General features: G+C 39.6%; 2 protein-coding genes and 1 non-coding gene across 4 annotated transcripts in view; 1 reads left to right on the forward strand and 2 right to left on the reverse strand.

Annotated features, from left to right (window-relative positions):
* LOC124595335 (cytokine receptor-like factor 3) overlaps positions 1-20,558 on the reverse strand; it is a 133,501-nt gene extending 112,943 nt beyond the window's left edge. Inside the window, exon 1 of the mRNA XM_047134044.1 lies at positions 20,167-20,558. Coding sequence (XP_046990000.1) covers positions 20,167-20,280 — 114 coding nt within the window. The 5' untranslated portion in view covers positions 20,281-20,558. The remainder of the gene's footprint in view (positions 1-20,166) is intronic.
* Trnap-cgg lies at positions 15,163-15,237 on the reverse strand. Its single transcript has one exon. It is a non-coding gene; the product is annotated as a tRNA-Pro (tRNA).
* A 243-nt stretch (positions 20,559-20,801) lies between the features above and the next one.
* LOC124595336 (putative RNA-binding protein Luc7-like 2) overlaps positions 20,802-21,789 on the forward strand; it is a 45,849-nt gene continuing 44,861 nt past the window's right edge. Inside the window, exon 1 of one of the 2 annotated variants that reach the window (XM_047134045.1) lies at positions 20,802-20,934. In XM_047134045.1, the coding sequence (XP_046990001.1) occupies positions 20,874-20,934 (61 nt within the window). In that variant the 5' untranslated portion in view covers positions 20,802-20,873. The remainder of the gene's footprint in view (positions 20,935-21,789) is intronic. The other variant, XM_047134046.1, reaches the window with a different exon arrangement.

A 21,789-nucleotide genomic window follows, 5' to 3' on the forward strand; every position in this document is an offset into this window, starting at 1 on the left:
AGTCCCAAAAATACCATCTGAGCAACAACAGCCAAGTGCTGGGTACACAAGTAGAGTTCTGAAGTGACATGAACTTTGGTTCAACAACAGTGCATGATCTTCTCTGGAGAAAACTGGAAGCCTTGGCAAAGAGTCCAAGTGAAAGCCTTTCAGGTGGCTCCTTATGGCTGCTGTTGAGTTAAGGCTTCAGATTGGGAGCTATACCAAACACAAAAGTTATCAACATTAAGCACAGATGTAGCAACTAACCCATTTATGGTGATAAAGAGGAGAATAACACTCAGCATAGGGCCATGAGGGACACTGTTCTTTGGGCCCATGGGGAGCTGAACGATGTACCATCTCTAAGCTGAAGTGATTTGAAGGATAAAAACTGATAAATGAAAACTGGTATGGAGTCTCAAAAGTCCTACTCGTGAATGGTGAGTAAACTGTGTAGTAACAAGCAGTGTCATACGCCTTATGTAAGTAATAAAAGACTGCAACGGCATTTAGAAAATGCCTGTTGGACTGCTGTTTCCAACTTAATCAGACGACTGGTTTTAGACCGTCCTACCATGAAACCACCCTGATAAGGAGAAAAAAACAACCTGTGATTCAAGAACCAAGCATAATCATCTGGCTAACTTCCAGTTTGCAGAGCATATTGGTGAGGCTAATCAGTCAGTGGCTGACAAGGGATGTTGAGTTTTTGCCTAGTTTAAGGATTGCAAAGATGACACTATCTCTACAGGGCTATTACAAGTGACTGAAGCGATTTCATAAATTCACTGTAGCTCCATTCATTGACATATGGTCACGACACACTACAGATACGTAGATAAACTCATAAAGTTTTGTTCGGCTGAAGCCGCACTTCAGGTTTCTGCCGCCAGAGCGCTCGAGAGCGCAGTGAGACAAAATGGCGACAGGAGCCGAGAAGGTGTATGTCGTGCTTGAAATGTACTCACATCAGTCAGTCATAACAGTGCAGCGAAACTTCAGGACGAAGTTCAACAAAGATCCACCAACTGCTAACTCCATTCGGCGATGGTATGCGCAGTTTAAAGCTTCTAGATGCCACTGTAAGGGGAAATCAACGGGTCAGCCTGCAGTGAGCGAAGAAACGGTTGAACGCGTGTGGGCCAGTTTCACGCGTAGCCCGCGCAAGTCGACGAATAAAGCAAGCAGGGAGCTAAACGTACCACAGCCGACGGTTTGGAAAATCTTACGGAAAAGGCTAAAGCAGAAGCCTTACCGTTTACAATTGCTACAAGCCCTGACACCCGATGACAAAGTCAAACGCTTTGAATTTCCGGCGCGGTTGCAACAGCTCATGGAAGAGGATGTGTTCAGTGCGAAACTTGTTTTCAGTGATGAAGCAACATTTTTTCTTAATGGCGAAGTGAACAGACACAATGTGAGAATCTGGGCGGTAGAGAATCTTCACGCATCCGTGCAGCAAATTCGCAATTCACCAAAAGTTAACGTGTTTTGTGCAATCTCACGGTTTAAGGTTTACGGCCCTTTTTTCTTCTGCAAAAAAACACGTTACAGGACACGTGTATCTGGGCATGCTGGAAAATTGGCTCATGCCACAACTGGAGACCGACAGCGCCGACTTCATCTTTCAACACGATGGTGCTCCTCCGCACTTCCATCATGATGTTCGGCATTTGTTAAGCAGGAGATTGGAAAACCGATGGATCGGTCGTGGTGGAGATCATGATCAGCAATTCATGTCATGGCCTTTACGCTCTCCCGACTTAACCCCATGCGATTTCTTTCTGTGGGGTTATGTGAAAGATTCAGTGTTTAAAACTCCTCTACCAAGAAACGTGCCAGAACTGCGAGCTCCCATCAACGATGCTTTCGAACTCATTGATGGGGACATGCTGCGCCGAGTGTGGGAGGAACTTGATTATCGGCTTGATGTCTGCCGAATCACTAAAGGGGCACATATCGAACATTTGTGAATGCCTAAAAAAACTTTTTGAGTTTTTGTATGTGTGTGGAAAGCATTGTGAAAATATCTCAAATACTAAAGTTATTGTAGAACTGTGAAATCGCTTCAATCATTTGTAATAACCCTGTATATTGCGAATGGAAGACTACTTCTAGACAGACATGGCTGAAGATCCTGAGTTGATGGAGTCTGTGAGTCAGATGTTGGATAATCAGATTTTGAATTGAATCTGGTCTCAGGCAAGAGATGATTCAACAGCCTTAAGCAACTGCCAGTCAGTGAAAGATTGATTATACAATTAAGCTTTATGGGGAATAGGAGAATGTCTTCAACTTGTCTTTTGTGTATTCTGAAGGTAGCCCGGGTATAAAGACAATAACGATACTGTAATAAAGTGGGTCATGAGGTGTTCAAAAACCAATGCATTAGTACAAATACCATGACAAAGAAGGAAACCCAGAACAGCTGTTGATCTTTGGTGGCCCATTAGACAACAGAGCTTGTCCCACACCTGGGATGATGAAGCGAATGTTTTCAAGAGGTGATGTAGCGCTCCTAGTATTCCTCCTTAGTGCTTTTAATTAGGTAACAAGACACTGCTTACAGTGTCTCAGGCAGGTAATGGCTGTCTGTGAAGGATGTTGCTTGAGATATCGCAGGGCCCTTCTAAGTCCTGGATAGCTGTTACAATTTTCCTTCGTCTATCATGCCAGTGAAGGGGGGCCTTAATAAAGGGCATAGCAGTTCTGTTACCAACGATTATTGCAGTGGAGACATCTCTGTCTACCTCCTCAGTACAGTCTGATGGAGGGGGGACAGAGGTGACTGAAATCCGGAAGTGGGTACCTGATGGTATTTAAGTGCTCTGTTTGGTGGTTAATAGACACTGCAAGTGGTAATCACTGAGGTTGTTGGCACTTGCACTGCCTTCACTTCCTATGTAGTACTGAGGGCTATTCATTCTCTGATGATATCTGCTTGAAACATGTAAGGATTCTTTTGGGGCTGCTATGGTTCTGGCAGAAGGTTGGAGAATGCTCAAATGTAAAATGTGTTTCTTGGTGCGCAGATCATGGAAGAAGAGGACGTTCATGGTTGCAGTTCTGGCTAATGACAGTAATATCCACTGCAGTTCCATTGAATTATCATGTTTAGGATATACTGGTTAGGAGTGGAGGGGGCAAGGGTCACTCTTTTTCACTGGTAAGGGCAGAACACCACTGACAAACTAAGGTTACATTTGGGGGGAGGGGACAGTGATCTGACGCTTCTTGTGTCACTGGTGTATTCTTCATTTGAGGTTTCTTCTTTTTATCCTTAAAATACTTCGAAGAGCTTATTCACTGTGAGCAAAGAAATGGGGAGATTCAGGCAACTCAGTGCCCTGCAGTCCATCGCTCCTTCAGTCACAGGCTGATGTCTTGTTGCTAGTCTGAAGATTTCTGGGAGAGCATTCCCTAAAGGAAGCTCTGTCACTGGTAGACACCAGTGGATGATGCTGCACCTCTAGTTGGATGTGGGGAGTTGAAATCTCTGTACATGGTGCTGCAGGAACTACAAGATAGAGCGAGCCCTACTCCCACCATGAGCTAATTTACTTCCGCAAGTGCCAGAACTCAACATCGAGGGAATGGAGAGAATAAGTACTCGAAGTACTGTCAATGACCTGGCCACAGTAGTGGAAAAATTGCATACTGCTGGGACAAAACGTAGGTGATCATACATCTTCCAGGCTTCAAAATATGAGACGCACTTGGAGACCTTAAGTTCCTGGAGTTTACATTCCTTGATTAAGCTAGCAGACTTTGGGAATCAAGGAGTGTGACTGTCTTTTCAATTGACACGATGCTAATGGCTCATATGTGGAGGTTTCATGAGATAGATGACTACAGTCTCCATGAATTGGGTTGTTCATACACTGGGAAGACATAGCTGATGTGTCGGCATTTAAAGCACTGTCAACGGGTGTGGAAAATATGGCTTCACTTCACACTGGTAGACAGTGACCTTAACTTTCTCAGGAAGCGAATCCATAATAAAAGTGAGGATGAATGCTCCAGTGTCAATTTTGTTGCATGGCGGTTTGACGTACGTGATGTATGAAGCAGACCGTTCACTTCTCCAAGTTTTAGTGTAATTTCTCATCCACCTGCAGAATTACGTCCTCATGAGAAATTAAACCCTCACAATGTTCAGGTTTATATGGGGTGTTAAGGTGAAAGATATGTCACCAAGTTTCTTTCAAGAAATTAACACTCTGGACTGGATAGGAGACAATACTTATAATTACAACAGAACCACTTCATAGTTTACTGAGGAAGATTTCTCCAAATACAATTTTGATATTACAAGGCATGTTCAGATAGGAAGTGTACAGGACTTTTATATTAACTATTTTTGAAAGAAAATTACTGGAATTCTTGATAACTTGTTGACTATTATTCCCCATAATTGCCATCCTGTTCACTTCATGTGGTGAGCCAGGATGCAAGCTCCTTTATACCCAGCTCGTAGATCTCTCCCACCAGTTTCTTCCCCCCACTTCAGAACCTCTTTCTGCGCCTGCTCGATGGTTGAAAATTTAATTCCATATATGTGTGCCTTTAGAGAGGTGAAAAGGTAATAATCTGAAGGCATCAATTCAGGGGAACACTGGGGTGGTTTAAAACATCCCAACCAAATGAGTCCAGGCTAAGGCTAAGGCTAAGGCTAAGGCTAAAGATGTGGAAAGGTGGGTATTGTTGCACAACAAGCACACTCCTCTTGTCAGCATTCCCCTTCTTTTGTTTCGAATTTTCCTTTTGAGTTTTTTTAGGGTCTCACAATATCATTGTGCATTGACGGTCTCCCCAAGGCAGAAATTCGACTGAAATGATGCCTTTTAGATAGCACAAGACTGCAGCCATATTTTTTGCCTAAAATTGTGGTTTTGAATATTTTGGCAGATGCAGAACTTGTGTGACATCACAGTGACAACTGCCTTTGTATCAGGAATGTAATGAGCCATTCGAGCATCTTCAGTCACAATAGAGCACAGAAAATCCTCATCTTCCAGCTCAAGAAACTCACAGACACTACTAACCTGAATTTTTTCTTGTGCTACTCTGTGAGCTGTTTTGGGACCCATCCTGCACACAGTTTCTGGTATCCCAGTGTTTCTGTGAGTGTCTCATCTAACAGAGTTATGGAGAGTTGCAGAAAAATCACAGAAATTTCATCCACTGTCAATTAGCGGTCTTCACAAACAGTTTCCTCAATTTTTTGCACCAACTTGTATGTCAAACTGGAAGTTCTTCCACTCCTATGCTCATAATTCCACTCCTATTTTTATCATGAACATTTGTTCTACCTCCACTAAACTCCCACAACCACTTAAACACACACAGACTGTTCATAACACCTTCACTGCAAACCATTTTGGAATGTTAAAAAATTTCAGTAGGTGATATTCCTTCCACGAATAGGAAGCAGATGACAGCAGATGACTCCCACTTGGCAGGATTTCTATCTTTCATGCAAGTGGACACTACAACATGAGTTTATGTACAATCATGTTACTGTGATCTGGGTGTGAACCAGGAACTAAGAGGAGTATGTTTCTACAGTTTGTTCAGTTTTACTTTCCTCCCATGGCATGGCCAAGAAAGGAAAAGTTCTTGGGGACATAATAATCAGAATTTAACAATATAATATAACCAGAATTTAAGCATGCAAGTCTGTCAGGGATGACAGCCAGCACTTCACCAGATGGTAACTTTGGTCATTTCGTGACACCAAACTTCTGCTTTAATCCCTATTCTGGCCAAGAGCTCTCTCCATGGGCACCACCCAGCCTGAGCAACGGCCATCAGACTATGCCCACTGTTAACAGCTCAGCCATCAATAGTGCAGTCTCTACTTAGGCACTGTTTGGGTACCTTATGACCTGCCATAATGACTGTCTATCAGGCTGTGTAAGGGGTGCCTTTTCCTGCACAGCTTGCTGTTCTCTTAAAATTTTTGGAGAAAAAAAAAAAAAAAAAAAAAAAAAAAAAACCTTGGATGTGAGTCCACTGAAATGAAAATGGGGAAGAAATGAGAGATGAACCATAATCAGTGTCCTAATGACAAGTATGAGAAAAGATACAGTCAGAGAGCAAGAGTGCAGTGCAGGGAAGGAAGAAGTTCTGCAACTGCACAGGACCCCATGTTGTCATGCACATACTAACAAGTGAGTTGTGAGCCCCCCAGGAATAACTGAAGTATTAGTCTCAACTATGACGTATTTTAATAGCTCTGTGATGACAGAAGGCTAAATCTTGAATGCCATTGGAGGTCACTTGTCTCAGTCTTCTGGGCCCTTATGGAGACTATTATTGCGCTTGGCACTTCCAGAAATCCTCATAATGGTCTCCCACATTAATGTGGACTCTGCTGATTGGCTGTGTTCAGAAACAGATGCCACAACTCATCTTACATTCATGAGTAATTTGTCAGTATTTGGCCCATTCTAGGCTGTATTCCTATCTGCAGTGGTCAGCATTTTAAACTTCAGAGTTGGACGCCCGCTCTACATTACAAGGCAGAAATCCAATGGACAAGCAGTCTTCATATACGAGCTGAATACACTGGAATGGCTGCATCAGCAGCTAGATGGATCACAATCATAAAATAATCTCAGAATGAGATTTTCATTCTGCAGCAGTGTGTGCGTAGATATGAAACTTCCTGGCAGATTAAAACTGTGTGCCAGACAGAGACTCGAACTCGGGACCTTTGTCTATCACAGGAGTGCTTCTGTGAAGTTTGGAAGGTAGGAGATGAGGTACTGGTGGAACTAAAGTTATGAGCATGGGCTGTGAGTCGTGCTTGAGCAGCTCAGATGGTAGAGCAGTTGCCCCTGATAGGCAAAGGTCCCGAGTTTGAGTCTCGGTCTAGCACACAGCTTTAATCTGCCAGGAAGCTTTATAAAGTAACCTGTCCATTACTGAACACTTCCCCAATATTCAAACACAGACAGTTGGCTGTACTGTGTCTAACTGTTCCAGCTAAGGATTCATTATGACATTATGACAGAGTCTTCTAAGCACTGTCGGATCTGCTAGATGTGTCCAGTTGGGAACTGTTCACTTGAATGCTGATCGACCACTTCCTAATAAGCAGTGCCAATGAGGAGGCGGGAGAGCATTTATGGATGGTGAAGATTAACATCATAGCAGTGCTCAAGTATGGGCTTTCAGAAATTTCAGAAGGCACTGTTCCTCTACCTGTACAAGACTCTCAACACCTGGACAAGTTTGTCACACAGCGCCACAGTGTCATGTGTATTAAAATACATATACAGGAAGAAAAGCTGGAAGAGATCTTCCTCTTCTTCTTCTTCTTCAGCACTACAGCCTTTGGCGAGCCTTGGCTCCTTCAGCTGTTTGCCTCCATGCTTCCCAGTTTTTGCAGCTCTTTTCCATCCGCGACTCCCATGCTGGTGAGATGATCCATTATATCATCTGTCCACTTCGTTCTAGGTCTCCTTTTCTGTATAGCAGCATGTATCATACCTTTCATCATTTACTTTTGTACAAATTTTATTATGCCTTTTCCTTGTATTAATGCTTCTAGTTCAACATTATAGAGTATTCTCCAGCCTTCTTCCTCCCTTATTGGGCCATAAATTTTATTTAGTACTTTTTGATCAAAAGTTCTAAGAGTATTTTTGTCATCTTCTGTCAGTGTTCATACTTCTAACCACATGTGACTAGTAGTTGAACTAGGGAGTTATATATTAGGAGCTTTGTTGTTCTTGTAACAAAGGTGTTTCTGGAGAGATGTAAATTTGTGAAGTAAACTATGTTCCAACTGGCTTTTCCAATACTATATTATCATTTGATATTAAGGCTCCCAAGTAACTAAAAGAGGACACTCTGTTGAAGCATTTCCTATTTACATTTAGATCTTCAGGGCTCTTCTGGGCTCAGTGTGAAATTAGCACATATTTTGTTTTATTTTCATTTACTAAGAGGCTGATTTTTTACGCTTCTTTTCCCATTATCAGGTAGGTTTCTTTAATTGTGTTAGCAACTTCTGCCTAATATTGCAATTTCATGGCATTACATATACATCTGATTAGTTTTCATAAATATGGTGCCTATTTTATTGATCTTATTTACTATGCTGTACAAGGTGTAATGATTCGAGAATTTCTGTGTAAATTCTAGAACCACTCGGCCTTCTACCATCTCGAACACACGGTATTCTATATACGAGTGTGGGATGGTAAAATCCTACCTACTGCACGTCACATGTTTGTGTGTGCAGGTTTGAAGTCAGTCACCAGAAGAAAGCAGACGCGGCAGTCGAACGGCACCGACAAGTACTTGTCGGCAATCCATAGATGTTTTAGAGGAAGAACCACGTAGTTTTTATGCAAGTCTGTGTCTATTGTGTCATTGACTATTGCTATGTGAAAGAAGAACAGCTGAAAAAGTAATCTTGAAAATTCTTCATCCAGCCTTGTTAGAGGCAAGACCTATTTTATGATTCATATGAAGTAGAGTCATGGTTACTAAGCCGACTCTTTTATAAATGTAATTAAATTTGTTTCTAATGTTGGACAGAGCGAGTGACTTACTATAAGTCATATATGTATGTGGAAAGTGCGAATTTTATTCTGTATGGAGTTCAAATATACCGTTGGTTGATGAAAAGTAAAGTTTGCGTATCTACTTATTTCACAAGTGGAGGGAGAGGCTTAAATATTCCTGTACCTAGCATCATTCTACGGGGAAGAAGTCAAGAGAGTTTTCCAGCATCCAGCTAGCCAGCCAAGACGATCGGTTGCGAATCTCAAGTAAGTCGCCTTGTATAAAAGAAGTGGGAAGTTTGTACGTCTACTTCACACTTTAAATCGGCTTCAAAAATGTTATAACGTGTTGACCTGTGTACAAGGACCCAAGAAAACGGAAATTTTAAGTAAAACACTAGAGAAAAAGTTGTTACGTGTTGCCCTAGCAACCAAACATAATACGACAAGGGATTTACTCTCAGACATTGGAATACGTTTAAGTATCCAATGAAGCAAAATTTGAATGAAAAATGGTGAAGACATGGAAAATTCACAACTATAAAACAGTAAAGAAGATTTTGACAAATTTGTCTAATAAGAAATACGCATAGAACACTTCAACCAAGAAAATCCAGTACGGGGAGTATACAGCTCTCACACACACCGTGGGGACGCAGACACGGAAACTAACCTACATCCGAAGCTGCCGGCACCAGCTGCTGTTCACTGGTGCTGACCTGCCTCTACATTCGCTCACCTATGCAACGAGACTTCTACACTGGGTGAAAGTGAAACAAAACTTCATTACTTTAGTAAGAAGTGGTACATACTGTTGAGTGAACTTTTATTTGTGTAATTATCATATTTAAAGTTAGTTTTTAATGATTACGAGAGCTAAAGCATTTAAAAGTATGGAAAATTTACAACTTGGAGAAACTCAAGACCCAGCTATGGCTATGAGATTTACCAAAGAAACACCTGAACGGGCTGAGTTGGTAAATTTAATCAAAGCTCAAAGTTCAACTCTAAGTAAAAAACTAGGCTTGGTAAATTCTCAATTAAGTACCCAAGGTGAAGCTTTAAATAGTCAAGTGACAAATCTAGGTTTGCTAAATGCCAAAGTCAACTCGCAAAGCAAAGAATTTAGTAATCTATGCGAAGGCATGGGTGCCCTTAAGACTGAATTTGACGCCTTAAATAGTCGAGTAGAGAATTTAAAAATAGATTTCAAGAATGAATCGACTAATTCCTAAACCATTCATGTAAAGCAAATGTTTACTGACTTTAGTCAGAAACAGAATGACAATTTCCAAGATTTACCAAAAAGCTTAGAATTCAACATTAAGGACAGATGTAATAATGTGGAATCCAAAGTTAACGAAAAGTTAGGATCTTTTGAAAATGTGTACAATATTCAGTTTAATGCTGTAAAGCAGAGATTGAATACATTGAAAGAGAGTGTAGACAAGAATAGTGAATTAATACCGATTAGTCAATCGCAAATTACAGGTGTCGGTACACGAGTAGATAATGCAAAGAGAAATTTCAAAAAGAAAATAACGAACTCTGATGTCATAAATGTAAGTAGTTTGGAGAAACAATTTGAAGAAATTATATATCGAAAAGTTACCGAAAGAATAACCTCTCTAAACGTATCGCCTATTCTGTCTTCCGAACTGAGTGGTACCAGGAAGGGTATAGGTGGCTTGTGGAGAGAACTCAAGCTTGTCCAGGATAAAGTAGCGCAAAGGGTAACGTCACCTAAGGTGGTGTTAACCAGTGAAGCTGTGACTGTTTTACAGGGGGGGGGGGGGGGGGGGGGCTAATTCAGGGTTAACAAGACAATTCCCTAAATTTAAGCCGGACGGAGATGTACATCCGACCCATTTCTTAAAAAGGTTTAACCAAGCATTACCAAAAAATTGAGGAGATTACAAGAAGAAGATCGAATTTGCATTGGGGTACCTTCTAGGGGAAGCCTCAGAATGGGGAACAGTAAATATTGGGAATTTTTCTTATTGGGAGCACTTTCAAAAGAAATTTAAAGAAAATTACTGGTCTGCCAGGGCACAAGAAAAGTTAATATCAGATCCATGGAACCTGGGCACAGACACCTATCCCCTAGGGACGTTAACATTCTGAGTTTACGGGCGGATTGACGAAAGTTGGATCCCGAGCTGTTTTCGGCGTTTCTTTCAAAATAGTCCTCCTGCACCGAATTCCTTTAAAATCTTAAACTATTCTGTCAGCTATCCTTTAAAATTTAGAACTATCCTGGAGTCTTATTGCTTAGAAAACAGAATATGACTATAAAACAGAGAAGGACAAAATAAGCCGAATAGATTATTATATTTATGGATAATATAATATGATGTGGCTAGTTAAACAACTGTGATACCGAAGTGTATAGCTTTTTTATTTTGTATCGAATATTTTATACCTTTAATGAGATGTGGTATAGATGGAATGGTTTGTATAAATTTTGAAAGGGGTGGGTATTGTAGATAAGAGCACGATTTACATGAACAGATAAATCATGATTAACACAAAACACACAGCACACATTTCAAACAACCGTCACAAACAAGGGTGCATGATTCTCCACCATTTGCTGTTTCCATAGGGTGGCTAGAATTTCCTGGGGGACCTCGACAGTGAAGGTGGGACAAGTCCGTTCTGTAGGACACGATTTAACACCAAACCACCTCCAGCGTCTCACTCAAGTACCTGAGAGGTATCTTCTTTCTCTTCTTCGATCCTAGCATCCACATCTATCTTTTCCTTTCTTACTTCTCATTTGAGGACCTGTCTATTTTTTCCCTCTTTCCATATTCATAAACTTCTATCACTGAAGTCCTTCCTTATTTCCATGGTCTCTAATAATCTACATCTTATCTTTAGATAAGAAGGCTGAAGAATCAGACTGCACGAACACACATCCACATGCCGTATTTACCCGAATCTAAGCCGCACTCGAATCTAAGCCGCATCTGAAAAATGAGACTCGAAATAAAGGAAAAAAAAATGTCCCGAATCTAAGCCGCACCTGAAATTTGAAACTCGAAATTCAAGGGGAGAGAAAAGTTTTAGGCCGCACCTCCAAATCGAAACAAAGTTGGTCCATTGTAATACGAGACACAATTTAGGTCGAATGAATGACGATACAGCTACAGTAGTTTGGTTCGAGTCGTAAGCTTAGCAGTTAAGCTTTACCGGGTAGCCATTGCTATGCGTCAGGCGCTCCGTCCGTATTTATACGGGTACCCTTCCTTTTTCACGTGTTTCGTCTGGTTTGAATCGATTGCTTATTTTTCTTTGATCTGATAAGTGCCGTTTTCTTTGTTATAGGTGTTTACGTCACTCTAAGCTGAAAATGCATTACTGTACTGTGTCATGCATTGTTTGTCGCGGCATGGCTTTGCTTTTGCGCGCGCTGTCGCCGCTTATAACTAAAAAAAAGAGAGAGAGGAATCGTCTCATTAGCGAAACAATGGCAAGAGACTGCTATTTGTTGTTATTTATACTGCTGCTTTCTTTGATAATGATCAACAAGAACCAAATGATAAACTGCGTATGAAGATGATGTTCTGAACGAGAGTTTAGCGAAATTTTTCTCAGTTTGAAAATCTTTGCGGCCGCTTCTTTAGTACATCAAATTCTGCACAGAAATTAGTCATCTTAGATTTAAAAACCTAGTCAGTTGCCGTGCTTCATTTCTGACTGTATCACTATTAGACATAAGAATAATACGAATATATACATTACACGATATTTATATTCTTCCACGTTTGCTGTTGTCTCACTCTAGTTTCGTAGTTTATAAGGCAGACATGATTTAATTGAGATAGCAGCAAACATGAAACAATATGTTGCAAAATGTTTATATTCGTATTCTTTCTTATGGTGAAGAGAATACTGCATGTGATTCACAATTCAAACAGTTCCTATTAGCAACCATCTCTTCTCAGAGGTAGCAAAAACATTCAGGAATTGGCCATATTGACAAACATCCCAAACAGTCTTGCCAGTCGGATTTTCGCAGTACATTGAAATTCTGCTACATACGAAGATGAACAATACGGAATTTGTATTTACTTCGTTGGATAATGTATGAAAATGCAGTGGTCGAAACTGGGGGCGGAGAAAAAAAGCTCGTCTTCCACCCCCCTTTTTTTTAAATGACGCAGAGGTTTTGGCACCAGTATTCATCTTTGTGCCTACAAAGCTTGCCTGTGTAGCGCTACATATATTCGACGGCAGAAGTTAGTTGTGGCGGCACCTACCAATATTTTTCAGAACTTCCGCTTGCTTTGCACTCGATTCTAAGCCACAGGCGGTTTCTTGGATTACAAAAACCGGAAAAAAGTGCGGCTTAGATTCGAGTAAATACGGTATACACAAGGATACACTTAGACACAAATATACAATTACAGACTAGAAAGCCTGTCACAATATATGAACCGCCAAGTGTTGTAGGGGAAAATGTGGGTAGGTCTAGAAATATGCACACATATATAGGAAGCTATGAAGGTTCTACAGCAAATATATAGAAGAAAAGGTGTATATAAACTAAGAAAGAGGCATGAACAAAGAGAGAAAACGAAAGCTGGAGAGAACGTTAATCATGATGATCAATAAGAAATGTCAGTATAATAAATAGTCCAATGAACTGAAGGATAGTGGGACATGAATAGTATATGTTGACATAGTATCTATTGAAAGTATAGAAGTTCATAAGTAGAGGAGAACTCTAGCGAGTAAATGATGTATTAAAGAATAAATGTGAGGCTTAAGATAGAGTTATATCTTTACCAGAAAATACTTAATTATGTTATACATAGAAATGTGTACGAGGGTAATGAACCGTGAGGCCTACCCAGAAAGTATAAGGGGAACATACCAAGCATTCACTAAGTATATAGGGCAGGCATACCCACCTGGAGGTAGGACGACCTGTGGGGGAAAAAAGGGGGGGGGGGCTGTTTTACAAGGGGTGTAACTACCAGAATGGAAAGAGGAAGTGCTCTCATAAGGTCAACCCACAAGTAAGAATAGGTGCTGGTCCTAGGAGAAGGGAACAGTATCGTTACAAAAGTTACAAATTTTATAGGAATTATTCTGGAAAGTATAAATTCTATGAACGACTAGCATTATTATGTTTTGTAGAAGTAAATGAGTATCAAAAGAACACTTTTATTTCACCCAGAGTTCCTCCAAGCTACATCTAATGAAACTAGTACATACTAGGAAAAAGGTAGTAAAGAAAGGTAAGAATGGAAAATAGATTACTCATGCATCATAAACACCTGAAGCTTTCGAATGGAAAAGAAAATAAAGAAAAGAGATAAAGTCCTCACAATTCCTCAACATTAGAAAAGCTGACTCAAACCTTGAGTGAATGCTCATGTCTTAATGTTAACGTAAAATAAGAAAAGAATAGAGAAACAATGAGAGAAAGATTGTTGTTATAGAGAGGAGAGATACGTATACAAACCAATGTAAAAAAAAAAAAAAAAGTATATTGTTAAAATATGAAATGTTATTATGAATCATATCACATGTTCGATCTGAGAGGGGTGGGGGAGCGATATGTAGCGATTCGATACTTTCTATGTAAATTCTAGAACCACTCAGCTTCCTACCATCTCGAACACACGATATTCTAGATACGAGAGTGGGATGGTAAAATCCTACCTTCTGTGCGTGAAATGTTTGTGTGTGCATGTTTAAAGTCAGTCGCAAGAAGAAAGTAGACGCGCCGGTTGAACAGCACCGACAAGTACTTGTCGGGCAATCCATAGATGTTTTAGAGGAAGAACTATGGAGTTTTTAAGCAGCTCTGTGCCTATTGCATCACTGACTATTGTTATGTGAAAGAAGAACAGTTGAAAAAGTAATCTTGAAAAACTCTTAAGCCAGCCTTGTTAAAGGCAAGACCTATTTTATGATTCATGTGAAGTAGAGTCATGGTTATTACGTCAACTCTTTTATAAATGTAATTAAATTTGTTTCTAACGTTGGATGGAGCGAGCGACTTACTGGAAGTCATATATGTATGTGGAAAGGGACAATTTTATTCTGTATGGAGTTCAAATATACCAGTGGTTGATGAAAAGTAAATTTTGCTTATCTACTTATTTCACAAGTAGAGAGTGAGGCTTAAATATTCCCATACCTAGCGTCATTCTACGGAGAAGAAGTCCAGCAGCCCAGCTAGCCAGCCAAGAAGATCGGCTGTGAATCTCAAGTAAGTCACCCCGTATAAAAGAAGTGGGAAGTTTGTATGTCATATGTTTGTATGGCATCCAAAACGTAAGAAGGGCTATATTGAAGACAGTGAAGAGACTATCACATTGCTTCGCCCCTTTATTGAAGACAAAGCTTTCACTTGTCATGTTAACTATTTTTACTTTAGCTCGTTTGTCACTGTCAATTTTGATTACATTCATTAGCTTGGCACATATAATAGCTTCCCTCAGCACTCTTGTGTATTACTTGCGAGTTTATGCTGCCGAAGACTTGTTTGAAAGAAATGAACAGGAAATGCAGATCTATATTATGTTCACAGAACTTTTCCATCATTTGTCTTATCACAAATATTTGATTAGTTCCAGAATGAGATTTTCACTCTGCAGCGGAGTGTGCGCTGATATGAAACTTCCTGGCAGATTAAAACTGTGTGCCCGACCGAGGCTCGAACTCGGGACCTTTGCCTTCCGCGGGCAAGTGCTCTACCAACTGAGCTACCGAAGCACGACTCACGCCCGGTACTCACAGCTTTACTTCTGCCAGTAGGCAAAGGTCCCGAGTTCGAGTCTCGGTCGGGCACACAGTTTTAATCTGCCAGGAAGTTTCATTTGATTAGTTGTTCCTCTGTCTGGCCTAACACCACACTATTGCCAAAGTATGCTTTCTGCGCACTTTTCATTCAGAATACTCGTTAACAACTTATAAGTCAGGCTAACAATGTTATACCTATGTAATTTTCACATGCTGTTCTATCTCCTTTCTTATAAATGGGGATTACTATTCCTGTTTTCCAGTTATCCTGCATGGTTTTAGTTTACCATATGTCTGACATTAGTATGCACAGCTCATTTACTAAGCACTTCCATCACATTTTATTAATACAGAGCTGTCATCACCAGGGGCTTGAACGTGTTTCATCTTATGGGTATTCAGAGGAACCTCTTGCAGCATTGGATTTCTTACATCATTTTTGCTTCTAGCTCCCTTTTTCTTCCTGCGGGCCTGTCTATTCTTCTCCTAAGCTGTTACTTAGTGCATCTTTGAAGTACTGCCCACAACCTTATCTTTTTCCCATCTACATTTGAGCATGCCTTTATTTTTGGCTCACATACACTACTTACTTTCCTTAAAGGATTACGGGACTTTCGTATTTCACTCTGTTTCTTTAGCTCTTCTAGTTCTTGGAATTTGTTCTTGGTCCACTCTGGTTTTTTATCTCTTGCACAGTCTGTTAGCTCTTTTCCTTTATTCTCTATATTGCTCCATGTTATTTCTTGTTTTTCTTTGTAACAATCCCGTTCTTCCTCTATTCTTTTTTCTCTATTGCTAATCTGCAGTTTTCTCCAAACTATTTTTAGATTCTTCTATTTCTTCTCACACCCATTATTTCTTCTTATTAATGGCTTTTTCAATCCTGCTTCACCTCTGAACTACTCCCGCTGGTGGCACTTCATTACTCAGGTTCCCACTTAGTGTTAGTACATATTTTTTCATTTGAATAGGAATTTTAAGTCTGCCTAAATTCCAATTCATCCTATTTTTCTGTTCAACTGCTATTTACAGTGATAGTTTCTCTCTCAAGACTGATTTTATCACATAGTGATACGAGTCATATTTGGTCCACAGCAGCTCTGTACATCTACGAGGGTTGGAACTTAAAGAGAGGCAACTATTTATTCACAACCAATAGAAAAAAGTTACAGGTTTGCTACTGTTACTGTCCTTCAAAGTAGTCACCAGCGTTGTGTAGAACCCATTGCCAGTGATGTGGAAGGCATAGTATACCATTAGCAGAGCCTGTTCTGTTGATAGTGCAAATGGAGCGGTCCACTGCCTGTCGAATCTATGGAACAGTTCTGAAGAGAATGCCACCGTCAATGCACAGTATTAATGCTCGTTTTTGGAGCATTACCTGCTACCAGCTTTGCGAAAGAAGCAGCGACACTTACTGCACAACCCACCCATCATTTTGCACAACAATGTGCAGGCGCATACAGCGCAAGCTGTCGCTGCTCTGTTCGGTCGATGGGACTGGGAAGTACTGCACCATCCACCATGTTCCCAAGACTTAAGTCCTTGTGACTTTGATTTGATTCTGAAGATGAAGGAACCACTTTGTGGCATTCACTTCAGAACTGTTCCAGAGATTCGACAGGCAGTAGACCGCTGCATTCGCACCATCAACAGAACAGGCTCTGCTAAAGGTATACTATGCCTTCCACATCGCTGGCAACGGTTTCTACACAAAACTGGTGACTACTTTGAAGGACAGTAACAGGCACAAACATGTAACTCTTTTCTATCGGGTGTGAATAAATAGTTGCCACTATTTAAGTTCCAACCCACGTATAATCGAGATGGAGTGGTGGACATTCACTAAAATATAGTCAATCTGGCTGATGATTCCATTGACTGCCAACTTTCACGTACCCTGACGGATCTTTTCAAGTGGAAAACAAGTGCTCTTAATCATCATATTATTCCCTTCTGTGAAATGACACAGTAGATCTATATTTTCATTGTTTTCTTTGTGCAATGCATGTTTTCTAAAGACTCTGTGTTGATGCTCATTCCTCACAATTTTTGGGTTAAAATCTCCCACTGCTAGTATCAAGTCATACTTGGGCACTGAGCAACATATTTTTTTAAAATCTTGATAGAATTGTTCTTTTGTTACATTCTCCTTTCCTTCTGTTGGTGCATGTGTATCAATATGTTCCTAAATTCCCCTCTTATTCTTATTCTGTAAATGCTTTCATTAATATGTTCAAAAGTCTAATAAGCTTTCACTAGCATTCCTGGTTATTATAAACACAGTACCAAATTGGTCAGTTCTTTCCTCTGGCCCACTATATACCGATGAGTACTCACATGTGCCAATCTGCCCATTTCCTTGCCATCTTATTTCCTGTAGCCCTGCAATACCATTCTTGAATTTTAAGATTTCATTGACCATTTCTTCCACTTTTCCAGGCTAAAGCTTCGTCCTTACATTCCCTGTTGCTATTGTCGAATCATTTATATATTTCATATAAAAACAAAGATGAGGTGACTTACCGAACAAAAGCGCTGGCAGGTCGATAGACACACAAACAAACACACAAAATTCAAGCTTTCGCAACAAACTGTTGCCTCATCAGGAAAGAGGGAAGGAGAGGGGAAGACGAAAGGAACCTTTCGTCTTCCCCTCTCCTTCCCTCTTTCCTGATGAGGCAACAGTTTGTTGCGAAAGCTTGAATTTTGTGTGTATGTTTGTGTTTGTTTGTGTGTCTATCGACCTGCCAGCGCTTTTGTTCGGTAAGTCACCTCATCTTTGTTTTTATATATAATTTTTCCCACGTGGAATGTTTCCTTCCAATATATTGATATCATTTATATATTTCCTTTGATGGGATTGTGATAAGTATTTTCCTTCCAGTATCTGATGCATATATTCCCAGTTGCCTTTCTTTACAGTATGGGGTTATCAGCCCCATACCCAACCCCAGCCTAGAGGACCACGATTTCCATAAGATTTCCTCCTTTGGGAAACTAAGCTTCACCACAACCCTAGAGCCCTCCTAACCCTATGTTATGGGACACACTTTGTTTGACTGCTCTGACAAGACCACTCTTACCTTCAGTCACCCTGCCAGTAGCTACCTACTGCTGGCACAGTCTTTGATTTAAAAGCCTGCCCAGCACTGAAGGTGCTTTCAATAAGTTGGAGTCCCCTGCAAGGGGATGAATAAATAAAAATAAATGTATAACGAGTGTCATCCATTATGAACACATCAACTGGACAAGGCTATATTCAGTATGTTACCAGAACCATCGTTTCATCAAATCGCAACCAAACTGTCACTTTAGAACCCGATGTAAGCCTCAGTCCAAACACCAAGCAGTATGTCATCACAATAAAGATTACAGAGGAGGTGTGAGAAGCAGCAGCACAGTATCAATTTTATAACTATCCCTATGTGTTTACGAAGCTGAACAATATGCAATAAAAAACAAGATTGAAAATGGAAGATATAAAAAATTGTAGTAGCAGAGGTTAGCAAACTGACTATAAGTAATTGAAATATGTAATATACACAGACGATAACAAAGAAGGCAACGTAAGTTGTAAATTGGCTATAAAACCACAAAAGTTAGAAAGTCATACACAGCCCATAACAATACTTGACAGTAATAAGAGAAGTACGCAGCAGGACAAACAATAATGGTGTTTAAAACTCAGACATACAAAATACATTTATCAATTAATTGCCAAAACCATTAATTAAACAAGATTACAGTAAAAAGGAACACTTCAGGAAGTGGGGGCTAAAGTGTACAGTCATAACATCATTTACTCCAAATATGAAGATACAAATGACAAGGATGCTGTTCGACATGTGATAATCATTGTGTCCTGTAACAATGGCATTCTGATGATAGGCCTAACTCATAACATTGCCTGAAAGATGTGTCACCACTTCCATATGTGGGTTGTGGGTATGAAGATGTTTAATAATTTGCCACTAGAATGGGTAGAAGCTCCATTTGATTTATTTAAAAGACAAATTGTTCAGTTGGTTAGCTGCAAATCCATACTACTCACTTCAGGAATTTTACGACTGTAAAATATCATAGTGGTACCGATTTGGAGAGTGCAGCATAATTTCTTTAACTGAATCAGTTATGATGCAATGCTTTCATATTATTTCATTTTAAATATTGTATTTTATGTAAAACCTGTGTCACGTATTGATCTTTAACCCATGTATATATGCTGTGTAACTTATATATATGTAACTTGACTTTGTCAATTGCTGTAATAGCTAAACGACAATAAAATTTCATTCATTCATTCACACCTCACTATGATATAATACAAACAACAGCTTAAAAATTTTGCCAGCAATTACACACATAGAGCATAGCAAATAAATCTTGCAGCAAAAAATTGTCATTTCAAGGAATGTATCACAACACCAATGTGCAAAGGAGACATAATGCACACATTTTATGTTGTGGTCCTAATGGAATGAAAACCTATTTTACAAAACCCGAGAAGGTACGAAGACATCACTGTAAACTAAAAACCACTAACAATAAATGAGAACAAATATGCTGAAGAGAAGATAGCCTGTCTGATTTCTGTAAGTAAATGATTTCCTCTGAAGCCCAACGCAGGGAATGTTTCTCAATGATGTGTTAATTGCTGTTTCAATATCGAGAAATTTTCATGCAATTACCAATATCCACAGCGTAAAATAACACTAATTACTCACACATATTCTAATTAAAGTATTCTTGGTTTCCTTACAAAATGCTATGTACAGTTAAATGTACGTTTCATAGAAAGCTTGGGATCAGAGTGACAGAGGAATGCTTATTTTGCAGGTCTGTTGTTGAGTGAGCCAGCGTGAAAAGTCATTTATTTGCTAATCTGAGAAAATGTTCATACTTGATGTTCCGCTTCAGTAAGGGTTTTCAGTAGATCTTCCAGTTTTTGGACATATTCTTCCGCAGCATCAACAGCTTCGACAACTGCACGACTATCTGCCTTGGAGTGTTCCATCTCAATTTTAAAATAATAATAATAAAATAATCAATGAATGTTGAACAATTTAATGAACATAATGCCACGCCTTCAGAAAGGTTAAATTTCCGGTACCCCGAATGAGCGGGCACAGTAACAATACACCAACATACTCATGATTTCAAACCTCACAAAGCTTATCATATCGTGATTGGTAACAATACGTAAGGCATAACCAAACTCCTTATTTTTCAACAAGTTCAAATGTCCCTCGACCCTCAGAAATCGTCACAGACACTGGCAAGTGGCAAGTGGCAACTGGCAAGTGCTTTTACTAGACGGTTGACGTCAACGATTTGCTTAAAACAGAGTAACTACTAATTAGAAGAAAAATAAATTTTAAGCAAATACCACGGGAACATAATAATGGATTTTCAAACGTGTTAATGATTACATTAAATTTACAATAATTATTCTTTGGAGCGTTAACAAACTTTTATCTCTCTGAGGAAAAATATCGTTGCTGTTGGTGCTACAATAACTACTCTGACAACATTAATGTTTGGAGGAAAATCCTTGGGATCGTTGTGCAGATAGAGTGAATTGATTTTCGTTCTGGAGAGTGTAGTAAAATGACGGCTCATGATCAAATAAGGGCGATGTTAGATCAGTTGATGGGAACTGGTCGAAATGGTAAGAAACAGCAATACGCATTTGCAGTAAATTTATTATATTGTTGCTTTACCAGCAGGATCCTGTACTGCAATTTCAATATGGCGATGTAGTTTGTCGTTTATCAGGCGTAGTAATTCGTCAATCAGAGCGTATGGAAAGCACTTCATTGTACTAGTTATTTTGTCCATTAACATTAATTATTTTACTTCGCAACTTACTAAGTATATGGTGACGTTTATTTATTTGTGGTGTGCCTCTCCCTCTTCCCCCCCTCCGTCCTCATTAGGTGCCCTTCCAGACACTTTTATTATTGTATTTTATATAAGGTATTTATACTCGTAGGTCGTACTTTGGTAGCATTAAAATAAACGATGGGAAGTGACCAGAACTTTCAGTAGTATTCTTCAGGAACTCGTGTAAGTGATGTTAGGGAGGATACGGAAGTAGTACAGTGTGTTCATGCTTGACCTGTTTGTGACTGTTGGAAAATGTTGTGCAGTAAAAGTTAGTTTAATTTTTTGTTATACTTGATAAGTGTAGGAAAAAAGTCATCTGAATTTGAATGACGTTAAATATTTTTCTAACTTATTCCTCTTATGTATACATTTATGTAATATGATAGTGGAAACGAGATTTCTGTATAAACTATGTACTCTGCAATGAGGATGGAATAAAGTTTGCAATACCTGCTTTTCTATTTTGGCTAGTGGAGTGATTTGTGTGTGTGTGTGTGTGTGTGTGTGTGTGTGTGTGTGTGTGTTGTATTATCATTTTGGCACTTCTTTTATATGTAATGTGGTTTGGATGCTAATAGTCTTAAAACTGAAGACTCAAAAACATTACCAATGAGTTCTCTGTAATTAATCTCATGTA

Source organism: Schistocerca americana, chromosome 2 (assembly GCF_021461395.2).
Source record: "Schistocerca americana isolate TAMUIC-IGC-003095 chromosome 2, iqSchAmer2.1, whole genome shotgun sequence".
In the NCBI taxonomy this organism is placed as follows: domain Eukaryota; kingdom Metazoa; phylum Arthropoda; class Insecta; order Orthoptera; family Acrididae; genus Schistocerca; species Schistocerca americana.